This window comes from Alligator mississippiensis, chromosome 10 (genome assembly GCF_030867095.1).
Source record: "Alligator mississippiensis isolate rAllMis1 chromosome 10, rAllMis1, whole genome shotgun sequence".
In the NCBI taxonomy this organism is placed as follows: domain Eukaryota; kingdom Metazoa; phylum Chordata; order Crocodylia; family Alligatoridae; genus Alligator; species Alligator mississippiensis.
This window is the reverse complement of record NC_081833.1, coordinates 27,020,402-27,040,993: the sequence shown is the minus strand read 5'-3', so window position 1 is coordinate 27,040,993 and position 20,592 is coordinate 27,020,402. Positions and strand designations below refer to the sequence as shown.

General features: G+C 47.9%; 1 protein-coding gene across 4 annotated transcripts in view; it reads right to left on the bottom strand.

Annotated features, from left to right (window-relative positions):
• CABP7 (calcium binding protein 7) overlaps positions 1–20,592 on the bottom strand; it is a 92,486-nt gene that overhangs the window by 11,462 nt on the left and 60,432 nt on the right. For all 4 annotated transcript variants that reach the window (XM_019493620.2, XM_006271333.3, XM_019493619.2 and 1 more), the window contains exon 2: positions 6,482–6,625. In XM_019493620.2, the coding sequence (XP_019349165.1) occupies positions 6,482–6,625 (144 nt within the window). The remainder of the gene's footprint in view (positions 1–6,481; positions 6,626–20,592) is intronic.

The window sequence follows — 20,592 nt, the reverse complement described above, 5'->3', positions numbered from 1 at the left end:
AAGATCCTCCCCAGGCTGTGTGATGAGGTCTGGCATGAGAAACCAGGGCCATACTTTTTGACTAGGCTCTGCTTCCTTCAGAGAGGCCAGAAGGGTGGTTATACATGTTGCTGCCCTAACCTGAACTCTTCAGAGCAGCCTCATGCTGCCTGCACCTCCAGTGGACTCGACCGAACACAGCTTTGTATCATCATGTGATGACTCTGTTCTGCAGGATAAAGATCTTGGGAAAAGGGAAGATGAATAAGTTGTGGGGCTGTGGGTGGGGCTGCACTGTGTCTGGAAATGCCCTCACACTAGATCCAAGGGAATGGGGCTTTGCAATATAACTTCCCTTTCTCCCATGACTGGCATAAACAAGCTACTGTACTTTGTAGCACCAGCCAAGTACCAATGATCCCTGGAAGTTGAACTCTCTGGAACCAGAGTCCCTGTGGCACGGCTGATCTATATGACCTGGGCAAATGCACTGTGTTACTTGCCCTGCATTTGCCTGTGCTGGATCTGTCTTGTGGATAAAAAGGACTTTGGTCTCCAGGGCTGTCAAGCCAGCACTAAAAATGAATAATGAAGGGAGCTGATGACTTGGCAGCACTGCCCAAAAGGCTTTTAGAAGAAAAAAAATCCAATAAATTAACAAGCTGTTTAAGAGGATCAGTAACAGAGTGATGGGAACAGGCTCCAATGTGATCCAGCAAGGAGGAAGGCTGGTTTTGCTCACAGTCATTCTCTCTTTGTACAGTGGAGCTGCTCTGGATTTACACCTGTATCAGTGAGACAGGAATCCCATCCCACGTGGGCAAAGTAAAGGGAGTGGCTCTGTCCCTCTCCCCTGTCCCTAAGCAAAGCTGTGGTAGCATACAGGTGCTGAGCTGTGCAGGAAAGGGGTTGGGGGAGAATTTTCCCATTACAGGTATGGAATAGGGCTGCTGTAAGCAGCCACACACTGCAATCGTTGGCATAGTGAGGATGCTGAGACCAGGGAAAGGGAATATCCATAACACAAGCATGCTGCTGTGCAGATGCTGGATGCTTCAGGCAGTGGAGGAGCCCTCAAGCAGCTCTTAGGAAGCAGTTGTAAATTAGAGCACTACCTGGGCTGTTCTAGTTAATAACAGGGTCCAAACCACTAAAGAGCATGGAGGTAGCTCTGAGGATGCAGCTATAAAGTAAAGCAACCCCTCAGCTGCTGTAATTTATACCAGGGGCCACTCAACCCCAGAAGGGTCCAGGATCTCAAGGGCACAGAGAACTCAAAACTATCATAAGACCTCTTTGATTAGCGTTGTGACTTCTGGAGGTGCAGCCCCAAGTCCTTCCTTTACCTACCTGCCATATCGCACCCAGAGATTCCTCCTTTATTTCATAGATTTCATAGACATTAGGGCTGGAAGGGACCTCGGAAGATCATCGAGTCCAGCCCCCTGCCCAAAGGGCAGGACGTCAGCTGGGGTCATAGGATCCCAGCAAGATAAGCATCCAGTTTCATCTTGAAGGTGTTCAATGAAGGCGCTTGAACAACCTCTGGTGGCAGGCTGTTCCAGACCTTAGGGGCTTGGACAGTAAAGAAATTCTTCCTTATGTCCAGCCTGAAACGATCTTGTAGTAGTTTGTGACCATTCGTCCTCGTCATCCCTTGGGGCGCTCTGGTGAACAAACGTTCCCCCAGATACTGGTGGTCACCCCTGATAAACTTGTAGGTGGCCATCAGATCACCCCTGAGCCTGCGCTTTTCCAGGCTAAAGAGCCCCAGGGCTCTCAGCCTCTCATCATAGGGTCTGCTTCCCTGACCTCTGATCATGCGTGTGGCTCTTCTCTGGACTCTCTCAAGCTTCTCCACATCCTTTTTGAATTGTGGAGCCCAAAACTGGATGCAGTACTCCAGCTGCGGCCTCATTAAGGCCGAGTACAGGGGGAGAATGACGTCCCGGGATTTGCTTGAGAAGCATCTATGGATGCAAGCCAGCGTTTTGGTCGCTTTACTAGCCGCAGCATCGCATTGCAGGTTCATGTTCATCTTGTGGTCAATGATGACCCCCAAGTCTTTTTCTTCCATAGTGCTAGCCAACAAAGCACTGCCGAGCCTATAAGGATGCTACGGGTTTTTCTTCCCAAGGTGGAGAACCTTGCATTTATCGGCGTTGAACACCATCAGATTCTCGTCCGCCCACTTGCTGAGCCTGTCCAGGTCAGCCTGGATCATCCGCCTGTCTTCTGGTGTGGATGCTTTGCCCCAAAGTTTGGTGTCATCTGCGAACTTGGCCAGTCCGCTTCTGACTCCAGTGTCCACATCATTAATGAAGATGTTGAACAGTATGGGTCCAAGGACAGAGCCCGGGGGGACCCCCCTGGTCACCGGACACCACGATGAGTGACTTCCATCAATTACTACCCTCTGGGTCCGACCCCGGAGCCAATTTTCCAGCCAGTGGATCATGGAGGACCCAAGGCGACAATTGGCCAGTTTCTCCAAGAGACGATCATGGGACACCAGATCGAAGGCTTTTTTGAAGTCAAGATATATGACATCAATCTCATCTCCCTTGTCCAGGTGATAGGTCACCTGGTCGTAGAAGGAAATGAGATTGGTCAAGCAAGACCTACCCGCAACAAACCCGTGCTGGCTATCCCTTAAGATGTTGGCGTCGGCCAGTCCATTAAGGATGGCCTCTTTAATAAACTTTTCTAAGATCTTCCCCGGGATAGAAGTCAGGCTGATGGGCCTATAGTTAGCCGGATCCACTTTCCTCCCTTTCTTGAAGATAGGCACCACATTGGCCTTCTTCCAGTCTTCGGGCACTACACCAGAGCGCCAAGAGTTTTCAAAGATCCGCGCTAGAGGCTGGGCTATGATGCTCGACAGCTCCTTGAGTACCCTGGGGTGAAGATTGTCAGGGCCGGCTGACTTGAAGGTATCCAGCTTCTCAAGATGTTCCTTCACAAAGTCAGCATTAATGGAGGGCAGGGGATCACCCTCACCCGGACTTCCCGGCCCTGTAGCGGGCACGGGCGTCCCATGGGGCTGATGAAAGACCGACGCAAAGTACCTATTTAATAGGTTGGCTTTTTCCTGGGCGTCAGTTGTCAGTTGCCCCATCTGCCAAGACCTGAGACCAGGGTTTCATATTCATATTCCTCCTATAGGTATTGCTAGCAGGGGTGCTGCTAGCAGCACACTCCCTGCAGCTTATATCAGTAACATTATCAGCTGTTGCAAGGAAACATATCTGACAGCTCTAGGTCTCAGGCATATGGCTGCTCACCTTGAAGTCAAGCCATGGCTCTAACTGGGACACCTGCCAGCCTGTGGCCCTGACTGGGACACTGGATGTACTTCTGACTGTCCAGAAAGGCTGGGCTGTCAGGAGTGCATCAGAGCAAAGCCCAGGTGGTGGAGCTGGGCTGGAGAAAGAACACCTGATTGTTTGCAGTCTGTGAGAACCAAGCTGCACATTGGTAACAGCCCAGCATTATAGCTGACATGATGGTGATGATGATTAATAATTATAGTAGACATTCATAGAACATTGCAGGGATACCGGCTCGGTACAAATGCAGCAGCAGAGATACTGTCTGCCTTGCCCAGTGGAGGTGAGAAAGAGACAAGACCTAGGGCTGGAGAATGAGCTGCAGGACATTCCTTCTCCCTGGCGGAGAAGAGAGGGTAAAAGACGGCTTTTGGGAAGACATGGGGTGTGAGGAGAGGTTTGCAGTAGGTGGGAAGAAGATGCCTGGAAGGCAGGAAGTAGAGAGAGTCTCAGGGTTTGGGGACAGGAATATGAGGCGCTGAGGAGAGCAGGAGGCAGCTGCAGAAAAAGGTGAAGATAGGGAAGGAGATGCTGGACCTAGAAGAGCTGCCTCTGCAGCAGCGGGGTAGGGGAAAAGAGAAGATTTCTGGAAGAGGGTGGAGCTGGCATTAGAGCAGGCACCCATGGGATAGTCTTCAGGGGAGAAAGTTACAGTGATGAAGGAGAGGGGAAAAGTTCTGGGAGGAGTTCAGCCATGATAATAGCACAAGACACTTGACACTGTACTGCCTGGTATGCAGAGTTAGACAAGAGGAAGTGAGAGGCCTCCTGGTGCTCACGGGAGGACAGAAGGCAGCCCTAAGGACTGAAAAGGGAATGCTGCAGAGCGGCTTCTGAGTGCAGACAGACCCTGGAGTTCCTTCTGACTCCCGAGGCTACTAACCAGGTCCCTCTGCGTCCTCGCTTGGACCCAGCTGTCATGGAGTGGGATGCTAACTGCATGACAGATCCTGTTCTGAGAGGTGTGGGCAGGAGGGAGCTATTATACCAGTAACAAATGAAGGCAGGTGACCAGGGCTGTAGCCCTGGTTGCTGACTTAAAGGAAGGGCAGAAAAATAGCAGCTGCCACTGCACAGTCACATCATGGGCATCAGCAGCCGGAAGTCATTGGTACTCCCCTGCATGGCCTCTGACCCTGGTGCCCAGCTGCCCTGCCCCACTTCTGTACTGTGCACTAACAAACCTAGACTAAATGGTTTCAGCTGGCTCAGGCGGCTGACTTTCTAAACACAGTCCCTGTAAGCACAGAGAGGTATTTGCACTTTCCCCTTTACCCCTGTTACTAGCAACCCTTTTAAGATTAGATTAACTGTGAATGGTTTTGAACTCTTTTATTTTCTACCATTCGTGTGGCTTATTTCTTCCCTGCACTCAGTTTTGACTGTGAAATCAGTGTATCCTGGTTCCCATACCCTAGTACACCATGCTGATGCTCATGTTTCCCATATACTGTAAAAGGAAGACTGGCTTCAAACATCACTTTCATTCAAATAAAAACATACATATGCACACAAGCAGCTACTCCTGCCATGGCTCTTCAGCATAGCTAGAGCCCTTTCAGATCTACTGCACAGCTCTCTACTACTCTCTCTCTCTAGAAGTAATAACATTTGCTAGTAGCCATAGTAGGCTACTTATCCAGTTATGGATGAGTCATTGGAGGGTGATAAGGCACACATATCTGCCGTATGTTATATAAATGTTTCTATTCCTATTAGGATTTTGTAAATCCTGTTGCAAAATCTGAATACTAGATTTAAAACTGGCTACCTCCTGTCTCTTTAACAAGCATTTAAAATATAGTGGTGTAAAAACATATCATGTGCTTGGAATGAGGAGATGGCAACAAAACTGGGAAGGAACTGCACCCCATGGACTGAAGATCAGCTGCATTCTTCTTCCACACTGGTCCAGCTACTCAGAGACAAGGTCTAGCTAGCCTACAGCACAGCACACTCCTCTGCAGAGGGCAGAGGTAGTGAGTGGCTGCAGAGGAAGGCAGCTCTGACAGCACGTCCCATCCCAGACAATCACAGCCCTACTCAGGCACCTGAGTGTATTTCATGGTGCTGTCACCTTTTACAGCAGTGATATTATATTCATTCTCAAAGAAAATATTCTCTTTAGCTGGTGATATCAAATCTGTAATAACTTTGGCAATGCTGCTTGCATTAGAGTTAAGCCAGCCCCATACAAGCTAAGCTGGAGGCAGAGAGGGAGAGAATGGAGCACAGCACAAGGGAGAGTGAGATGGAGGGAACAAGACAGATAAGGAGAAGGACAGAGATAAGGGCCATAATTCTTCTCTTGCAGGATGCATCTGTGGGAGTTTCTTGTCAATGGGGACTGCCTGTATCTCTGTGGGGGGGACTGGGCAGGGGGTGTCAGAAAGCAGAGGGAAACAGATACATACTGAGGGATAAGATGGAGACAGTGAATGAGGGAGGTGGAAGATGAGTGATGGGGAGGGAGGGAGAAAATGAAAGAAAGAGGGGTAATGGAGAGAAAGCAAACATGAGAATGGGGAGAGAGAAGGATGGAGAAAAACAGCAGAGAAAAGGGGGAGAGAGAGAAAGATGGCTGGTCTGAGAGCAGGTGAATCATTTAATGGAGAGGAAGAGGGAAGCACCACTTTGTGCAGGGCAGAGTCCTGCTCTGCTACTTCTCCTCCTCCATGCTGACATGAGGGAGTGCACATTGGACACAATGCTGGGCCTCAACATTTGGGTTGGGGGATCACTCCCAAGGTATTTCTGGGCTCACCTTCCCTTTTCCTGATCTCCCAGGCTGACCACACCTGCTCACAATCCTGCTACATCAATTAGTGGGAAGTAGTACCCATGTGGTATAGCCCCAGCAGGACTGTGCTGGCTGCCTCCTTTGGTGGGCTTTCTGACTTGCAAGCCAGGGCTGAATTTACCACATGGCTTGAAAGCAGAAGAGATAGGATCAGAGGCAGCACAGACGGAAAGAAGGGTCATGGGAAAGGGCTGAAAGAGGAGAGAGAAAGGAACCTGAGGGGATGTGGGGGAATCTTGGAGGACATACTAAGCTCCCTGTCCTGCCTTGCCATCCATAGGCCCCTGGAAGATGCTGCCTGAAACAGAGGTGGGTCCCAGAAAGATCCCAAGACCTATGAAAATCCCAGGAAGAATGAGAGGGCAAGGCTTACCGTCCATATCCAGCCGCTGGATGATGACCTCCAGCTCCACCTCATTGGGCATGTAGCCCAGAGACCTCATGGCTGTGCCCAGCTCCTGCTTGGAGATGAAGCCATTCCCATCACGGTCGAACACCTTGAAGGCTTCCCGGATTTCTGCAGGGAGGGAAGAGAACAAATATGCTCAGCAGCTGGTTTGCCCCATCATGCACTGTAGTCCTGGCTCTGAGCCCAAGGAATAAGCACAGACATGAAACAAGATTCCCTCCTGCTCCCCAAAGCAAATCAGACCCCCCTGCCAAACTCACTGGAAGAATCAGCTGCCTTGCCTGGGTAGTATCTCTCAGTGGGAGAACACAGCTTCAGCTTGGTGTCTTTTATTCACAGCAGACGCTCACTCAACTCCCATACCAGCCTTTAATAGATTGAATCCTCCCAACCTTTCTGTGCAGAATGGGCCGTTCTTCCCATTACACAGATGGGGAAACAAAGTGGAGGGAATCTCCCAGGTGGCAAGGGAAGTCTGTGGCAGAGTAGGGAACTGTATTGAGGTCCTCAGTTGAACAAAGTCCAAGGTGAGTGCCCTTAAACATCCCTTCTTCTTTCAATGGCATTCTGTCTACAGCAAGTACAGGCCATTAAAAAACCATTTTCTAAAGAACTAAGCCACCAGTCTTAAAAATGATTCCAGCAGCCATGACTTGGCTGGACAGGGCACAATAGTAGCATCGTCACAATGATTTCTGGCAAATCTTTTTGCAAGTGTTCTGATTCCCTGGTAGTTTAGGATATTCATTGCCTTTTGCCAACAGCCAGCATCTGCCATTTAGATGCAGACCTTTGAAATAGCCTTATCACATTTTAATAGATTCATTTCTAATAACCATAGAACAGTGGCCGTGCTGTTCCACCTGCACCTGGTGGAGTTCTTAAATGATGAGTGAACAACATTTTGAAAAATAAAGTTTATGTGAATTTTTAAACCGTGAGCACCCAACTCCCACACGCCTGCACCAGCTGGCTTTGAAAGGGTGCCTCTTACACGCAGAACCCTTTGTTCTATGTACATGAGAACTGATGGGAAACAGGTATATCAGACCCACAGCAAGGCTACCAATTTCCAGTTCTAGGTGTCCTTCTTTGTAAATGTTAGAGGAAAGTGAAAATAGGACTAATAAAAGGAATTAGATTGCATCATTTTTAGCAGTATAGAGCAGCTTCTTGGGTCCGATCATTCAGCTGTAATGAGCAGGCCCTTAATACATAACTTGTAAAATATCTGCCTAGGAGGGTCCAGATCATTGTCCCTATTTTACAAATGGGTAAACTGAGGCACCAGAAGGGAAAGTGACATGTACAAGGTCATGCAGTAAGTTGATGGCAGAGCTGGGAGTGGCCTGTAGGTCTCAACACTCTTAGCCATGCATGATGGCTTCAATCCAAACTTTTTGTTGTTTAGAAAGGGCTTTGTAACAAGGCCTAATTTGTAAGGAGGGCAGGGGCTAAAGCAGCCAGGCTGTCATGTGACACATACAGGACTCATCAGGACCCATCATTTTGGAGGACAGAACAAAGACACAAATGCTCTGTGGGAGCTCTCAGGCTCGGAGGAAGTTGGCCTTAGCTGGAGAGCTGTGCTGCAAACACAGTGTGTGCGAACACAATGACACCCTCCTGATTCCATGCAGGCGATTAAGTTTGTAGACAGCGTTATGTCTTTACTTAACTATCAGCCTCCCTGTCTCATCAGCTGCTCTCTGGGCACTTGTCTGTAATTATCTCTCATTTCCCATTACTGTTATTCTAATTAATAACTAGACATTGCATTTCTAGAGCAGGGACATGCCCAAAGGACTCCCAGGGAATCTGCTAAGGAGAAGAGAGAGAGAGAGAGAGAGAGAGAATGTGTGTGTGTGTGTGTGTGTGTGTGTGCGCACGTGCACATGTGCATGCACACCAGGAGATCAAGAGAATTAATGGGACTGCCTGGCATTTGTATGTGGGTGTCAGTATGACATGGGAATGAATCTGTGTCCATGTGTGAGAATGAGTGAATATTTGCATGGAGGTGTATGTGTTTTGATGTACTTTGTGTGGACAAGGGAGTCACGTGCCCGTGTGAAGGTGAGTGCACAGAGGTGTGTGTATGGGCACTAGCAGTGCATTTGGCATCTGACCTCCCTTCTCTCCCTGACATCACACCCCACAAATGCCAGGCCGGTGGGGTCAGTCACCTTGGAGAGATTCTAGCATCTCTCACACCTCACCCTGTTGGACCCTGAGCCTTCTGCTCTGGTACATAGGCTCAGAACAAGATAGTGCTGCATCCACCTGCCAGTTTGTAGGGCTTGAGAGGAAAGAGGGTGCTTTATAGGCACCCAAAGGGTGCTGACATTTCAGTCTGGGCCTTGGGAGGGAACCCTCAACCACCTTAGATCTCTTCCTGCCTGTGGCTCCCTCACCTGATCCAGGTGATACACCACCCTTACATTCAGGTAGCAGTTCCCCTTGCCCCTTTCCTGCCCCTTTCTCTCTCCCTACCCACACCAGCACTCTTATGAGCTTCTTCCCTATCCTCCTCTGCACCCTTCCTCACTCTGTGCCCTTCCTCCTTCTCTCTCCTGCTAGCTCCTGTCTGCCTTCTGTACCCTCCCATCACATCTGCTTTTACTCCCTTGGCCTGCTGGTCCATGCTTCCCTTTCCCTCTCCACAGCCTAGTTCCTCTGTAGCCTTCCAGCACAACTCCCACCCTCTGCCCTGTCTACTCAGCTGTCTGAGAGGCAGTACACACAAGGGCTGGGAACTCTATACCCAGAGTATAATGTATATATTATATAGAGATGGCAGCACCTTCATCCAGGTGAGTGACTTTCAAGCACATCAGCACCTGCATCCAGCCTGGATCCCCAGGGACACCGAGTGCTCCTTCTAAGGACATGATCCCAACTGTTACAAAAGCTCCACCCCCTTGGGAAGGTGACTTTGAGGAAGGAGCAGGTGATGATCCAGGGATGAGTCAAGCCTCACCCCGAGGATCTCCCTCTGGGAGAGACAGTCCTGACTGGCCGTTTAGAACCCCGGGCACGTGGGAAGGGGGACGTGCTGGCATGGCCAGTGAACACACACAGTTATAACTCCCCTCAATTACTGTTTCCATAACCATAAATGTCGATAGGAATAATTATACCAGGTTCTCAGGGAAAGAGATTCAGACACCAACCTACTCTACAAGGTCTTTGCCTTGACTCCTTCCTGCCTGGACTACAGCAGGGAATCTGGGTTCATTTGCCACCGAGATGCAGCAGCAATCCTTGTTCTGTCACAGCCCAGCATGTGGGAACCTCCAGCAACAGCGCATGTCTGCATTGTTCTGCTGTAGCATAGTCCAGCACCTGGGTACCTCCTGCACTGAGGCAGGACTGCATCCCCTCTACTGTTTTGCAGTGCAACACTCAGGCGCCACAGCACTGAGGTATGACATCACATCCATGATATCCCAGGAGAGCATCCACCACTGAGACACTATTGCATCCTGTAGCGTTATGGTCCCTGCTTCACAGACAGAAGAGCCCAGACAGATCTGAATGGAAAATGGCATCTGTTTCATGAAAACAGTTGAGGTTTCAGATTTTGATTTTGCTCTGTTGAAAGGTGGTCCATAACCACAGGATGGCCAGGGACCAGAGGCTGCCTTGGGCTGAAGAGGGGCCAGGTGCAAGTCCTTCTTTTCCCTGATTAAAGCTGCTGATTGTAAGCACATGTCAGTGACCACATCCAAGGTGAGTACACTGCTCACTAGGCTGTAGTCACTGCCATTTACCTGATAAATATGTAAAGGTTTACACTAAGTAAACAGCTCTAAGAATTGTTCCAAGACTGATCTAATAGCCCTGTGGCTAAAGTGATGTGGGATATCCAGGTTCAAATCCTGGCCTCTCTTAGCATAGCTGTAACTCCCACTGCTTTGGGGATTGCCTTAACCACTTGGCTATTCTGTGTCTTGATCTCATCTCTCTCCCTCTCTGGCTTTTCTAGAGAGAAGAAAAATGAAAGAAAGGAAAAGAACAGATAAATCAGGTGAGAAATTGGCCATTTGAAATAAAGAGGAACATAAACATAAATTAGAAGTTGCATAATGTGAGCTTTCAGCTCTCCCTCTTTCAAGGGAATTCAATGCTGATGAAAGATGCTGAATTCACAGCCCCAAGCCCATGTCCAGGGAACAGATACAGCATGGATAGCAGCTACATATTTCCATTCCCCTCTGCAAAGTGCTGCACAATGCTGCAAGACTCATGCTAGGGATGCAAGGGCTTCATGAATGTAAGTAACCAGTATTGCAGATCATGGGCATCAGTGACCTTGAGGCAGAGTGCTGGACTAGAATCAGGGCTGTCCATTTGGTGGCCCATGGTTTGCATGCATTCTCATGGCCTATAGACTCCCACCATGGCCTCCCCAGGGTTTGGCCATCCATTGACTGCCCCTGTTTATGCTGTAAGCACCCTCCAACCCCCTTCCCCAGCCACCAGAGTCTCCAGGCTACCCCTCCTTCCTCCAGCTTCTGCTTCCTGCCAGTACCCTGGAGGGGGAGGTGGGGTGTGGTCTGTGGCCATTCAGAAGTTGGACAGCCCTGGACTAAAGATCTCTTGAGGTCTCTTCTAGCTCAATTTGCTACAATCCCTTGGTATTAAGGGAATTAACTAAAAAACCTACCCACTCACTATCACTGCAAGCAGAACTTGAGTCTGATTGGAAAAAAAAAGAGTGATCCTAACCATTACCAACCCGTCAATGTCTGCAATCCTAAACACTACACATATGAAGAAAAAAAATCACCAAGGCAAGTAGAGCAAGAAACTGTGAGCAGTTAAGCAGAATGGGTTATAAAGGAACAAATCTTGCTATGTAAGCTTGATTGTTTGCTTTTAATAGAATGGCAAATTACTCGATGAAGAGAATGCAGCTCCTATAATACAGAAGGATTTTAGTAAAGTGTTTAACAGAGCTTCTCATGAAATGTTATCTGTAAAATTAATTTGGCTTGGTTAAGAGCACTGATATAGACTGGAAACTTGGTTGAGGGACTGTAAGCCAAAGGTAGCATTTGAATGGTACTAGACTGAACCACATGGAGATGTCTGGTTGAGCATGGCAGTGATCTTATGAAGATCTTATTTAATATCTTCATGAATGACCTGCATAAACACAAAGTTAACCTTTATGCTTCAGGACAGAGAGAGGGGAATCATTTTCATACCAGATGAGGGCTCTGAGGATGAAAGGCTTCACCCTTCTCTTCCTGATCAGTCTAACTTATTCTCGCCCTTTGCTGCAAACTGATGCAACAGAACCTGAGTGTAAAGTTCAATAGACTGCACTCAGTGAGGTCTACACTGGTAAAAGTTACATGCTGAAGGGACCGGGGGAAGGTGTAAGTGGCAGCATAGCTTTTAAACAGATGTCTCACTTGGACTGAAAGGCTCCCATTGATGGAAATTCCACGACACCCTTAGGTAGGTAAGGTCACCCCTGAGCCTGCGCTTTTCCAGGCTGAAGAGTCCCATGGCTCTCAGCCTCTCATCATAGGGCCTATTCTCCTGCCCTCTGACCACACATGTGGCTCTCCTCTGGACTCTCTCAAGCTTTTCTCCACATCCCTTTTAAATTATGGAGCCCAGAATTGGATGCAGTACTCCAGCTGCGGCCTTACCAAGGCTGAATACAGAGGGAGAATGACATCCTGAGATTTGCTTGAGAAGCATCTATGGATGCAAGCCAGAGTTTTGTTCATTTTATCAGCTGCAACATCGCATTGGTGGCTCATGTTCATCTTGTGTTCAATCATGACCCCCAAGTCCCTTTCAGCCATGATGCTAGCAAGTGTAGTGCCGCCAAACCTATAAGTGTGATGTGGATTTTGTCCCCCGAGGTGGAGTACCTTGCATTTTTTGGTACTGAATGTCCTCAGGTTTTTATCAACCCATTTTCTGCACCTGTTGAGGTTGGCCTGGATCACCAGCCTATCCTCAGTTGTGGATGCTTTACCCCAAAGTTTGGTGTCATCAGCGAACTTGGCCAGTCTGCTTCTGACACTAATGTCCACATCGTTAATAAAGATGTTAAAGAGTGCAGGTTCAAGGACGGAGCCTTGGGGGACACCACTGGTCATGGTGCACCATGATGATTTACTTCCGTCGATTACTGTGAAGAACTGGAGACTATATACCCAGGGTGGTCCCCTGTCCAAGAGCACGTGCCCGGCTGGAGCAGTGTGGCCATGCTACAGCAGGAGCTCCCGATCTGCCCTGGTTTGACTTTACCACCTCGCCAGGTGAGGCGGATTGGCGTAATTAAGTGACTGGGTCTATTCCCGGGACAGAGAGGGGGACCGGGCAGGAAGTGAATGAACGGACAGGACGACACAGGCAGGAAGGGCGGTAGCTGTCCGCTGCCCAAAACTGAAGTCCCCAGGAACGGGGCAAGAGACTGATCTGGTCTTACAAGCTTGGAGGAGCTCTCACAAAAAGAGAGAGAGAAAGAGAAGAAAGAGAGACGCTTTCATTGTTGGGGGGGGGTTTGTGCTAATCGATCGCTGCAGGTGGTCAATTAAGCCAGTGCAGTGGCAGTTACAAAGGAAGGAAAAGAGCCCCATTTATCCGCAACTCCGACAGCTAAATGTCTGGGGTGAAGACAAGTAAAGAGAGGGGTTGCCTTGAGTCCCTGCAGTTGGGGAGACAACTCGGCGTTGGCGACAAGTTGTTTTTTTTTCTTTTTTTTAATTCCCGTTTTTTTTTTTCCTTTTGCACAGAACTGGACCTGGCAACGTGAATTAGGTGCCAGTCATCGTTGGGTTGGGGAGTCACCACCCCTCCCCCCTTTATGCAAACCATCAAACTTGTGGCAGGCGAGATACGAGAGAAAGAGAAAGAGAGAGAGAGAGAGAACCGACCTAACTATGCTGATTGGGGTTAGCATGTGAAAAGGAAGAGGACTGCTGAATGTCAGCCGGATGCAGAGGTGTGCGCCCGTACTTGGTGATCACCTGACAATTACCATTCTCTGGGTTCGACCTCAGAGGCAAATCCCCAGCCATCAGACTGTGATGTAGCTGAGGCTGCAGTTGGCCATTTTGTCCATGAGATCATGGGACACCAGATCAAAGGCGTTTTTAAAGTCCAGATATATGACATCAATCTCTTCTCCCTTGTCCAGGTGATATGTCACCTGATCATAGAAGTCAGGACCCTCTGCTACACGCTGGTGACTTCCAGCCTGAAAGCCCACACTGTCAGGGTTTATTTTCTTATGTCACAAAGATCAGTATCTCTAATCAGGCAGGCCAGCTGGGGCTAATTGCCTAGGCAGCCTCGGCTGGATTCCCAATTGACTGCTGGAGTGCAGTCACACATTTAGTCCCACCTGTGTCAGCGGACTCCAAGCCAGTCAACAGTTCTGACCTAGTCTGCTGTGGCCAGCCATCTGGTTCCTGACCCTGGTTTTGGCTTGTTTCTAGATTGTGGCCTTGGATTTCCCTGAGGATCTGTTTCGTGGCTCCTGACCCCAGTATGGCTCTGTTCGCAGACTTCACCCTGTGGATTGTCTCTCTGATTTGGTAACTGAGCATCTGATACTTGGATCCTGACCCTGGCCTGTATTATGGACTCTACCTCTGGATTTCCCTCAAGACCTAGTAATTTGGCTCTTGAAATCTGACCAGCCCCTGGCCCCCACCATTCTCAGTGCCTAACCATTAGGCAAGACTGCCTAAGACCTGGTCCCGTACAATCAACCCCGTGTTGGATGGCGTGGTAACCTACTCAGAACCAGCAGGGCCAGAAGAGCAGTACCCACCCTGCAAGATGTCTAGACTCTCTAGAGCCCTAAACTGAGCAGACCCACCTGAGCACTGAGCAGTTTCCACAGACTGAGACAACCCAACCTGGAGGAAGTGGCAAAAGCTGAACATGGTGAGACTGAGGCAATGCTGGTAGGAGGAGGGAAGAGCTATGAAGACTTTTCCCCTCCTACTCCATCCCCTGCTCTTGAGGGAACCTTCCTGCTAGTTGCCAGTTCAGTTGCTGCCTTGGGATCCTGCCAGATCTTCTGTGCTGCTGGCTCCCCAAATATCAGGGTAGCACAAAATGCCAGCACTTCCCTCTGTGCCTGGCCAGACCACCACACCCCATCCTGTCAGACACAGGTTTGGCCAGAGTGAACTGCACAGCTGGGGCCTCCCAGCTCATCTGTTGCAGTGCAGGTGTCAGGATGAAGCCCCATGCACTGAGAAACCAGGACCAATGCAGCTGCCAGCCTGCTTTGTAACAGCCCACTGCCACAAGCACAAAACTCCATCCCACAACACCCTGCACTTGCTCTCCACTGAACAGAATCCAGCCCATGGTCGTGATGGCCCAGGCCCTCCGGGCTGGTCCTGCTGCCTGAGAGATACCTCTCCCTCTGTGACCACTGTCACATGTGTTCCTCTGGGGGAACAATTTTATACTGGGATGAAAACACAACATCAACCTCAGCAAAGAGGGAAAAGGGCACAGCTGTATTCCAACTCTACTCAGTCCAATCATACAGCCTCATCCCCTACTCCTATCCTGAGCTACAGTACCAGGATAACGGCACCAAAGGGCAAGACCAAAGGTTGATAGGTTGGAAGACTACATATCTCCCCCTTAAAAGCCAAAGTACGTACTTGAGAAATCTAAAGGCACAATTTATTTTCTATCTAGTCTCTGGGGAGGTTTTACTAAACTAGTTTGACTCCCAGCTAGTTCTGAGGGTGTTCAGGGATATTGAAGGCATGAGCATTTCAGAAAATCAAAGGGTTGGGGGGTTCTAAAGGCTATTTTGTCCACCCCCTCTGCATTAATATAGGATAAGCTGCTCCAATACAACCTTAAAAGCCTTTGGTGAAGAAGGTTCCTGTAGGTTGCTTTGCTCTTGCAGGAATATTGTACAATGTGGGACAATTGTAGACCTTGTAAAGGAACACCTTGAGAGGCTGGACACCTTCAAGTCAGCTGGTCCTGACAGATTGCACCCCAGAGTACTTAAGGAGCTGGCAGGCATCATAGCCCAGCCACTGGCAACGACATTCGAGAACTCATGATGCTCAGGTGAAGTACCCGAAGATTGGAAGAAGGCCAGTGTGGTGCCTATCTTCAAGAAAGGGAGAAAAGTAGATCCAGGGAACTATAGGCCAATCAGCTTGACCTCAATCTCTGGGAAGATTTTGGAAAACATCATCAGAGACCATTCTTGACAACCTGGCTGATGGCAACATCCTGAGAGACAGCCAGCATGGGTTTGTTGCAGGTAGGTCTTGCCTGACCAGACTCATCTCCTTCTATGCCCAGGTGACGTATCACCTGAACAAGGGAGAAGAGATTAATGTCATGTATCTGGACTTTAAAAAAGCTTTTGATTTGGTGTCCCATGATCTCCTCATGAAAAAATTGGCCAAACTGCAGCCTCAGCTACATCCCAGTCTGATGGTTGGGGAATTGGCTCTGAGGTTGGACCCAGAGAGTAGCAGTCAGGGGAAGTGAATCATCATGGCTCTCGGTGACCAGTGGGGTCCTCCAAGACTCCATCCTTGGACCTGTTCTCTTTAACATCTTTATTAATGATGTGGACACTGGTGTCAGAAGCAGACTGGCCAAGTTTGCCAATGACACCAAACTTTGGGGTAGGGCATCCACACCTGAGGATAGGCTGGTGATCCAGGTTGACCTTGATAGGCTTAGAAAGTGGGCAGATAAAAACCTGAGGACATTCAATACCAAAAAATGCAAGGTACTCCACCTCGGGGGGAAAAGCCCCACATCATGCTTATAGGCTTGGCAGTGCTACGTTGGCTAACACAACGGTCAAAAGGAACTTGGGGTCCATGATTGACCACAAGATGAACATGAGCCACTGATGTGATGTCACAGTTGGTAAAGCAAACAAAACTCTGGCTTGCATCCATAGATGCTTCTCAAGCAAATCTCAGGATGTCATTCTCCTGCTGTATTCGGCCTTGGTGAGGCCGCAGCTGGAATACTGAATCGAATTCTGGGCTCCACAATAGAAGAAAGATGTGGAGAAGCTTGAGAGAGTCCAGAGGAAAGCCACACACATGATCAGAGGGCAAGAGAACAGGCCTTATGAAGAGAGGCTGAGAGCCATGGGACTCTTCAGCCTGGAAAAGCGCAGGCTCAGGGGGGACCTGGTGGCAGCTTATAATATAAGGGGTGTACATCAGGATCTGGGGAAACGTATGTTCACCAGAGTGCCCCAAGTGATGACAAGTTCCAATGGTCACAAACTCCTCCAAGACCATTTTAGGCTGGACATAAAGAAAAACTTCTTTACTGTCCGAGCCCCCAAGGCCTAGAATAGACTCCCTCCAGAGGTGGTGCAAGCACCTACTCTGGTCTCTTTTAAGAAACATTTGGATGCTTATCTTGCTAGGATCCTTTGACCCCGGCTGACTTCCTGCCCCTGGGGCAGGGGGCTGGACTCGATGATCTTCTGAGGTCCCTTCCAGCCCTAATGTTTATGAAATCTATATCTTCCAGTTCAGATGAAAATCCTTGCCACCAGACCACACGGCAAGCATACGCCCAGAACTTGGTGCTACCTTGGGTATCCATGGACCAGGATGTCATCAAGACAGCATACCAGCCCTACTAGGCTCCATAACAGCTGACTCATCCTCTTCTGAGTCCAGGTGCAGAGGATATTCTAAACAGTATGTGTCTGAATGTGTATCTTCCCAATGGGAGATATGCTACATCAGCTACAGTGGTGTTCCCAGCTGAGCATTAATTTCACAGATGCCTTGAGGACATGACTACCTCTTACACATGTTGTGTTTTTGGCTGCTTAAGTTGATGACTGTGTTGGCCTGTGGTGATGTTGCTGCTCTCAGGCTGTTCAGGAGATCTGCTGTGGACTTGAGTTGACAATTGTTTTTTCTTTGACAACTGGTGTCAGGTATTGACACAGTCAGTGTTTCCTATGGGTTTATCAGGATTCCACAATGTCTCTTGCTGCTTCTTAATGCTCTCAACCTGTCTAACTGCTGTAATGGCTTTTGAAGTGTTTGGCTAGTGTTGAACTGCAACATCTCCAACAAGTGACAGGCTCTTATGCCAAAAACAATATGATCACATATCATCTCATCATGAAACCTGTCTGTGAAATGACAGCATTGTGCGAAGTCACATAGGGTCATGAATCTTCAACAGATTCACTCTGTTCTTGAAATATTGAAGAGAACTTTTATATTTTAAATCCTGTAAACAAAGGTTAAGGAGGAAGAATCAAATATTTGCCAAACTCGCCATTTACATCAGTACGTGACTGATTCCTCAGCCATCAAGTTGAAGGATGCCATGATGTCTTCAGACTCTAGACTGATCAGATGTGTGAGAGAGTTGATGTGCCCTTTTTGGCTTGTTTTTCAGGCCTGGTACTTGCTTATATCCCTTGAATATTGCTTTCTACTTGGTTCAGTCCTCACCAGCAAGGAAGGCAAGTTGTTCCAGAGCTGGTGATGGATAGACAGGAGCCTCAGTGCTAGCAGGCATGGCTTACATATGGGTTCCTCTGTGAACTATGCAGGACTTGCATTGAATTTGCTGTCAGAGCTGCTACTCTTGCCCCATGCTGCCACCATGTAACCTTTTCTCCTTTGGGGAACATTTTCTTCTCTGGGGAACAGCTTGTCTTGCAAGCAGCACAGAGGTAAACGCCAGCAGAGAGAGGAAAGGACACAACTTTATTCCAACCAGTACAACCATCTGCTCCTCAGCAAAAGGAATACCCAGTATTAGGATGGCTGTACTCTAGTGAGCCCTCTAGTTAGAGCACAGATAAAGATTGGACCACTACTTCCTTGACAGCAACACGCCACTGGACCAACAGGACTACTTTCAACAGGGGTAGGTTCATGTGTGAGGAGGGTAAAACTCTCCTGGGAGCTGGGGATGGAGGTAGAGCTCTGGGAATAGACAGAAGAGACCAAATGTCTCACCACTCAATGCCAAGCTCATTTTTATTGAGCTATCCCTTTCTAAATTCTTCTCAACACATGCACATACATTAAGTCAAGCATAAATAAGCAAACAAATCACTACCCCATAAAGCAAACAAGCTATTTCTCCTACAGGCTGGAAAGAAAGAAAAAGAAAGAGGGAAAGAGAACTTGCAAATTCCTGGGAGGTGTTCAGACATAACAATGAGGGTGATGGCACTGATCTGGATGGATCAGTGAAGGGGTAGATGGTGAAAGTATCTTTTTCATACAAAACTACTGGACCTGGGCTTGCAATTCTACTAAAAGCCTTTGATCCCTTGTAGAAATTAAAACAGTTTAGAATCTTGTCCCAGAAAAATTTTACTCCTTCCAGGAAAGCACTTAGAAGCTGTACCATCATGCTTTCCAAATCAGGAGAGCATGGAAATCAATACTGCTTCTTATCCATAAGCCTCAAGGAAAAGGAGTGAGGAAAGAACTGTGTCCAAGTGTTGAGCCAATCCCAGTGTTGAATGTATATAGGTGTGATTTATGCCTTGGCTACTGGAATGGGGAGGCCTCATCAGTAAAGTCTCGATAAAGGCTCAGGGACTGATAAATCTTTGGTGTGCTAAGCTGCTGGACTCAGGACAGCCTTAATAAATCAGGTGCTGTGTGCCAAGAAAATGTACATGTATGTACATGTCCAGCCACACGTACAGCACTGGTTCCGTGCGTGTGTGTATGTGTGTATATCTCTTGTACATAATGTTGGCCATTATACAAGGAAGGGTACATGCTGGTGCAGTGAAAAGTGCAAATCCCAGCACTGAAACACATGGCCATGCTCTGAGCTAGCCCAGTATAGTACACTTTCCATACTACTACATATACCTTGGCAAGGCCTGGTGTCTGTACAGGGTGTCTTCCAACAGGTGCACAGATGTGTTCAGGGCTGCCCAAAGTCAGATTCCTTATCTAAGCAGTGCAAGCCAGTGAACCAAGCCACGTAGCTTTGCAATTGATTACCAGGATCATTAGTTGTTATGATATATATTCTCACGATAATACCTTCTAAGTATTCCACTGCAAGGCTTAGGTCTGAGTGTAGTGCACACTCCCCACCCCCACCTAGCCTGTGCTGAGGTTGTTTCTGTACCACCAGGGTTTTGCCAGTCACTTTCCTCCAGCAACACTCTACAGTAACACAAATTATGTACTCTACTTACAGGCAGAAGGGTCTTTGATCTGAGAAATACTGGGAGATAAAGAATCAATTACAGGCAGCAACAACTCTGTGAAGTAAGCAATATTATATGTTCTATATACCAGTATGGGTGTGCGACTCTGTGTGTGTAAGAGAGACATCTATTTAAAGAAAATGTTTGCATTTACATAGCATTTCTTATCTACAAAGCTCACAGTGTTTTTCAAGGGCGTATAAGTGTCATTACCATACTTTTATAGATGGAGAATAGGGGAAGTGACTTGTTCAATGAACAACAGTCAACCGTAGACAGAGTCTGGAGCAGGACATAAGAATTCTGACACCTGACTCTGTTCACAAACATCTCTGTACGCCTACCTCTCCATCTCTCTAGGAGGAAGGTTAAGGGACGTGAGAGTTTAAATCACTACCTGGCAGCTGGTTTAAATCCTTTTTTAAGCATTTTTATTAACGTATAAAGTTTAATGACCAAAATGAGAAATTTTTGCAGGGAATATTTACTGCCATTGATCTTTTTCTTTTTTATCTCACTAAATTGAGAACAACATTTTTGGAATTGCAGTAAAAAGTTCAGTTGGGGATTTTGGTTTTGCAAGCTTTTATTATCAAACTTGTACTGAAAAGAGCTTTTAAATGTGAACAATTTATATTTTTCACTTTCTTTATTGGAAACATTTTCATGGGAAAGCCAGATGGTTTGGTAAGTAGCCCATGAAAATCATTGGCATTTTTTAACTTGGAGGCTTTTGAAAATCCTACTCCTGGCCACTCAGCTTTGCATTCGCATTGTGATCCGTGGGTTGCTTTTTCTCTCTTTCTCTATCCATGTGTCCCTTGAGTGTATCAGTAGCCACTGTGCTCTAAGTTGCTTGGGT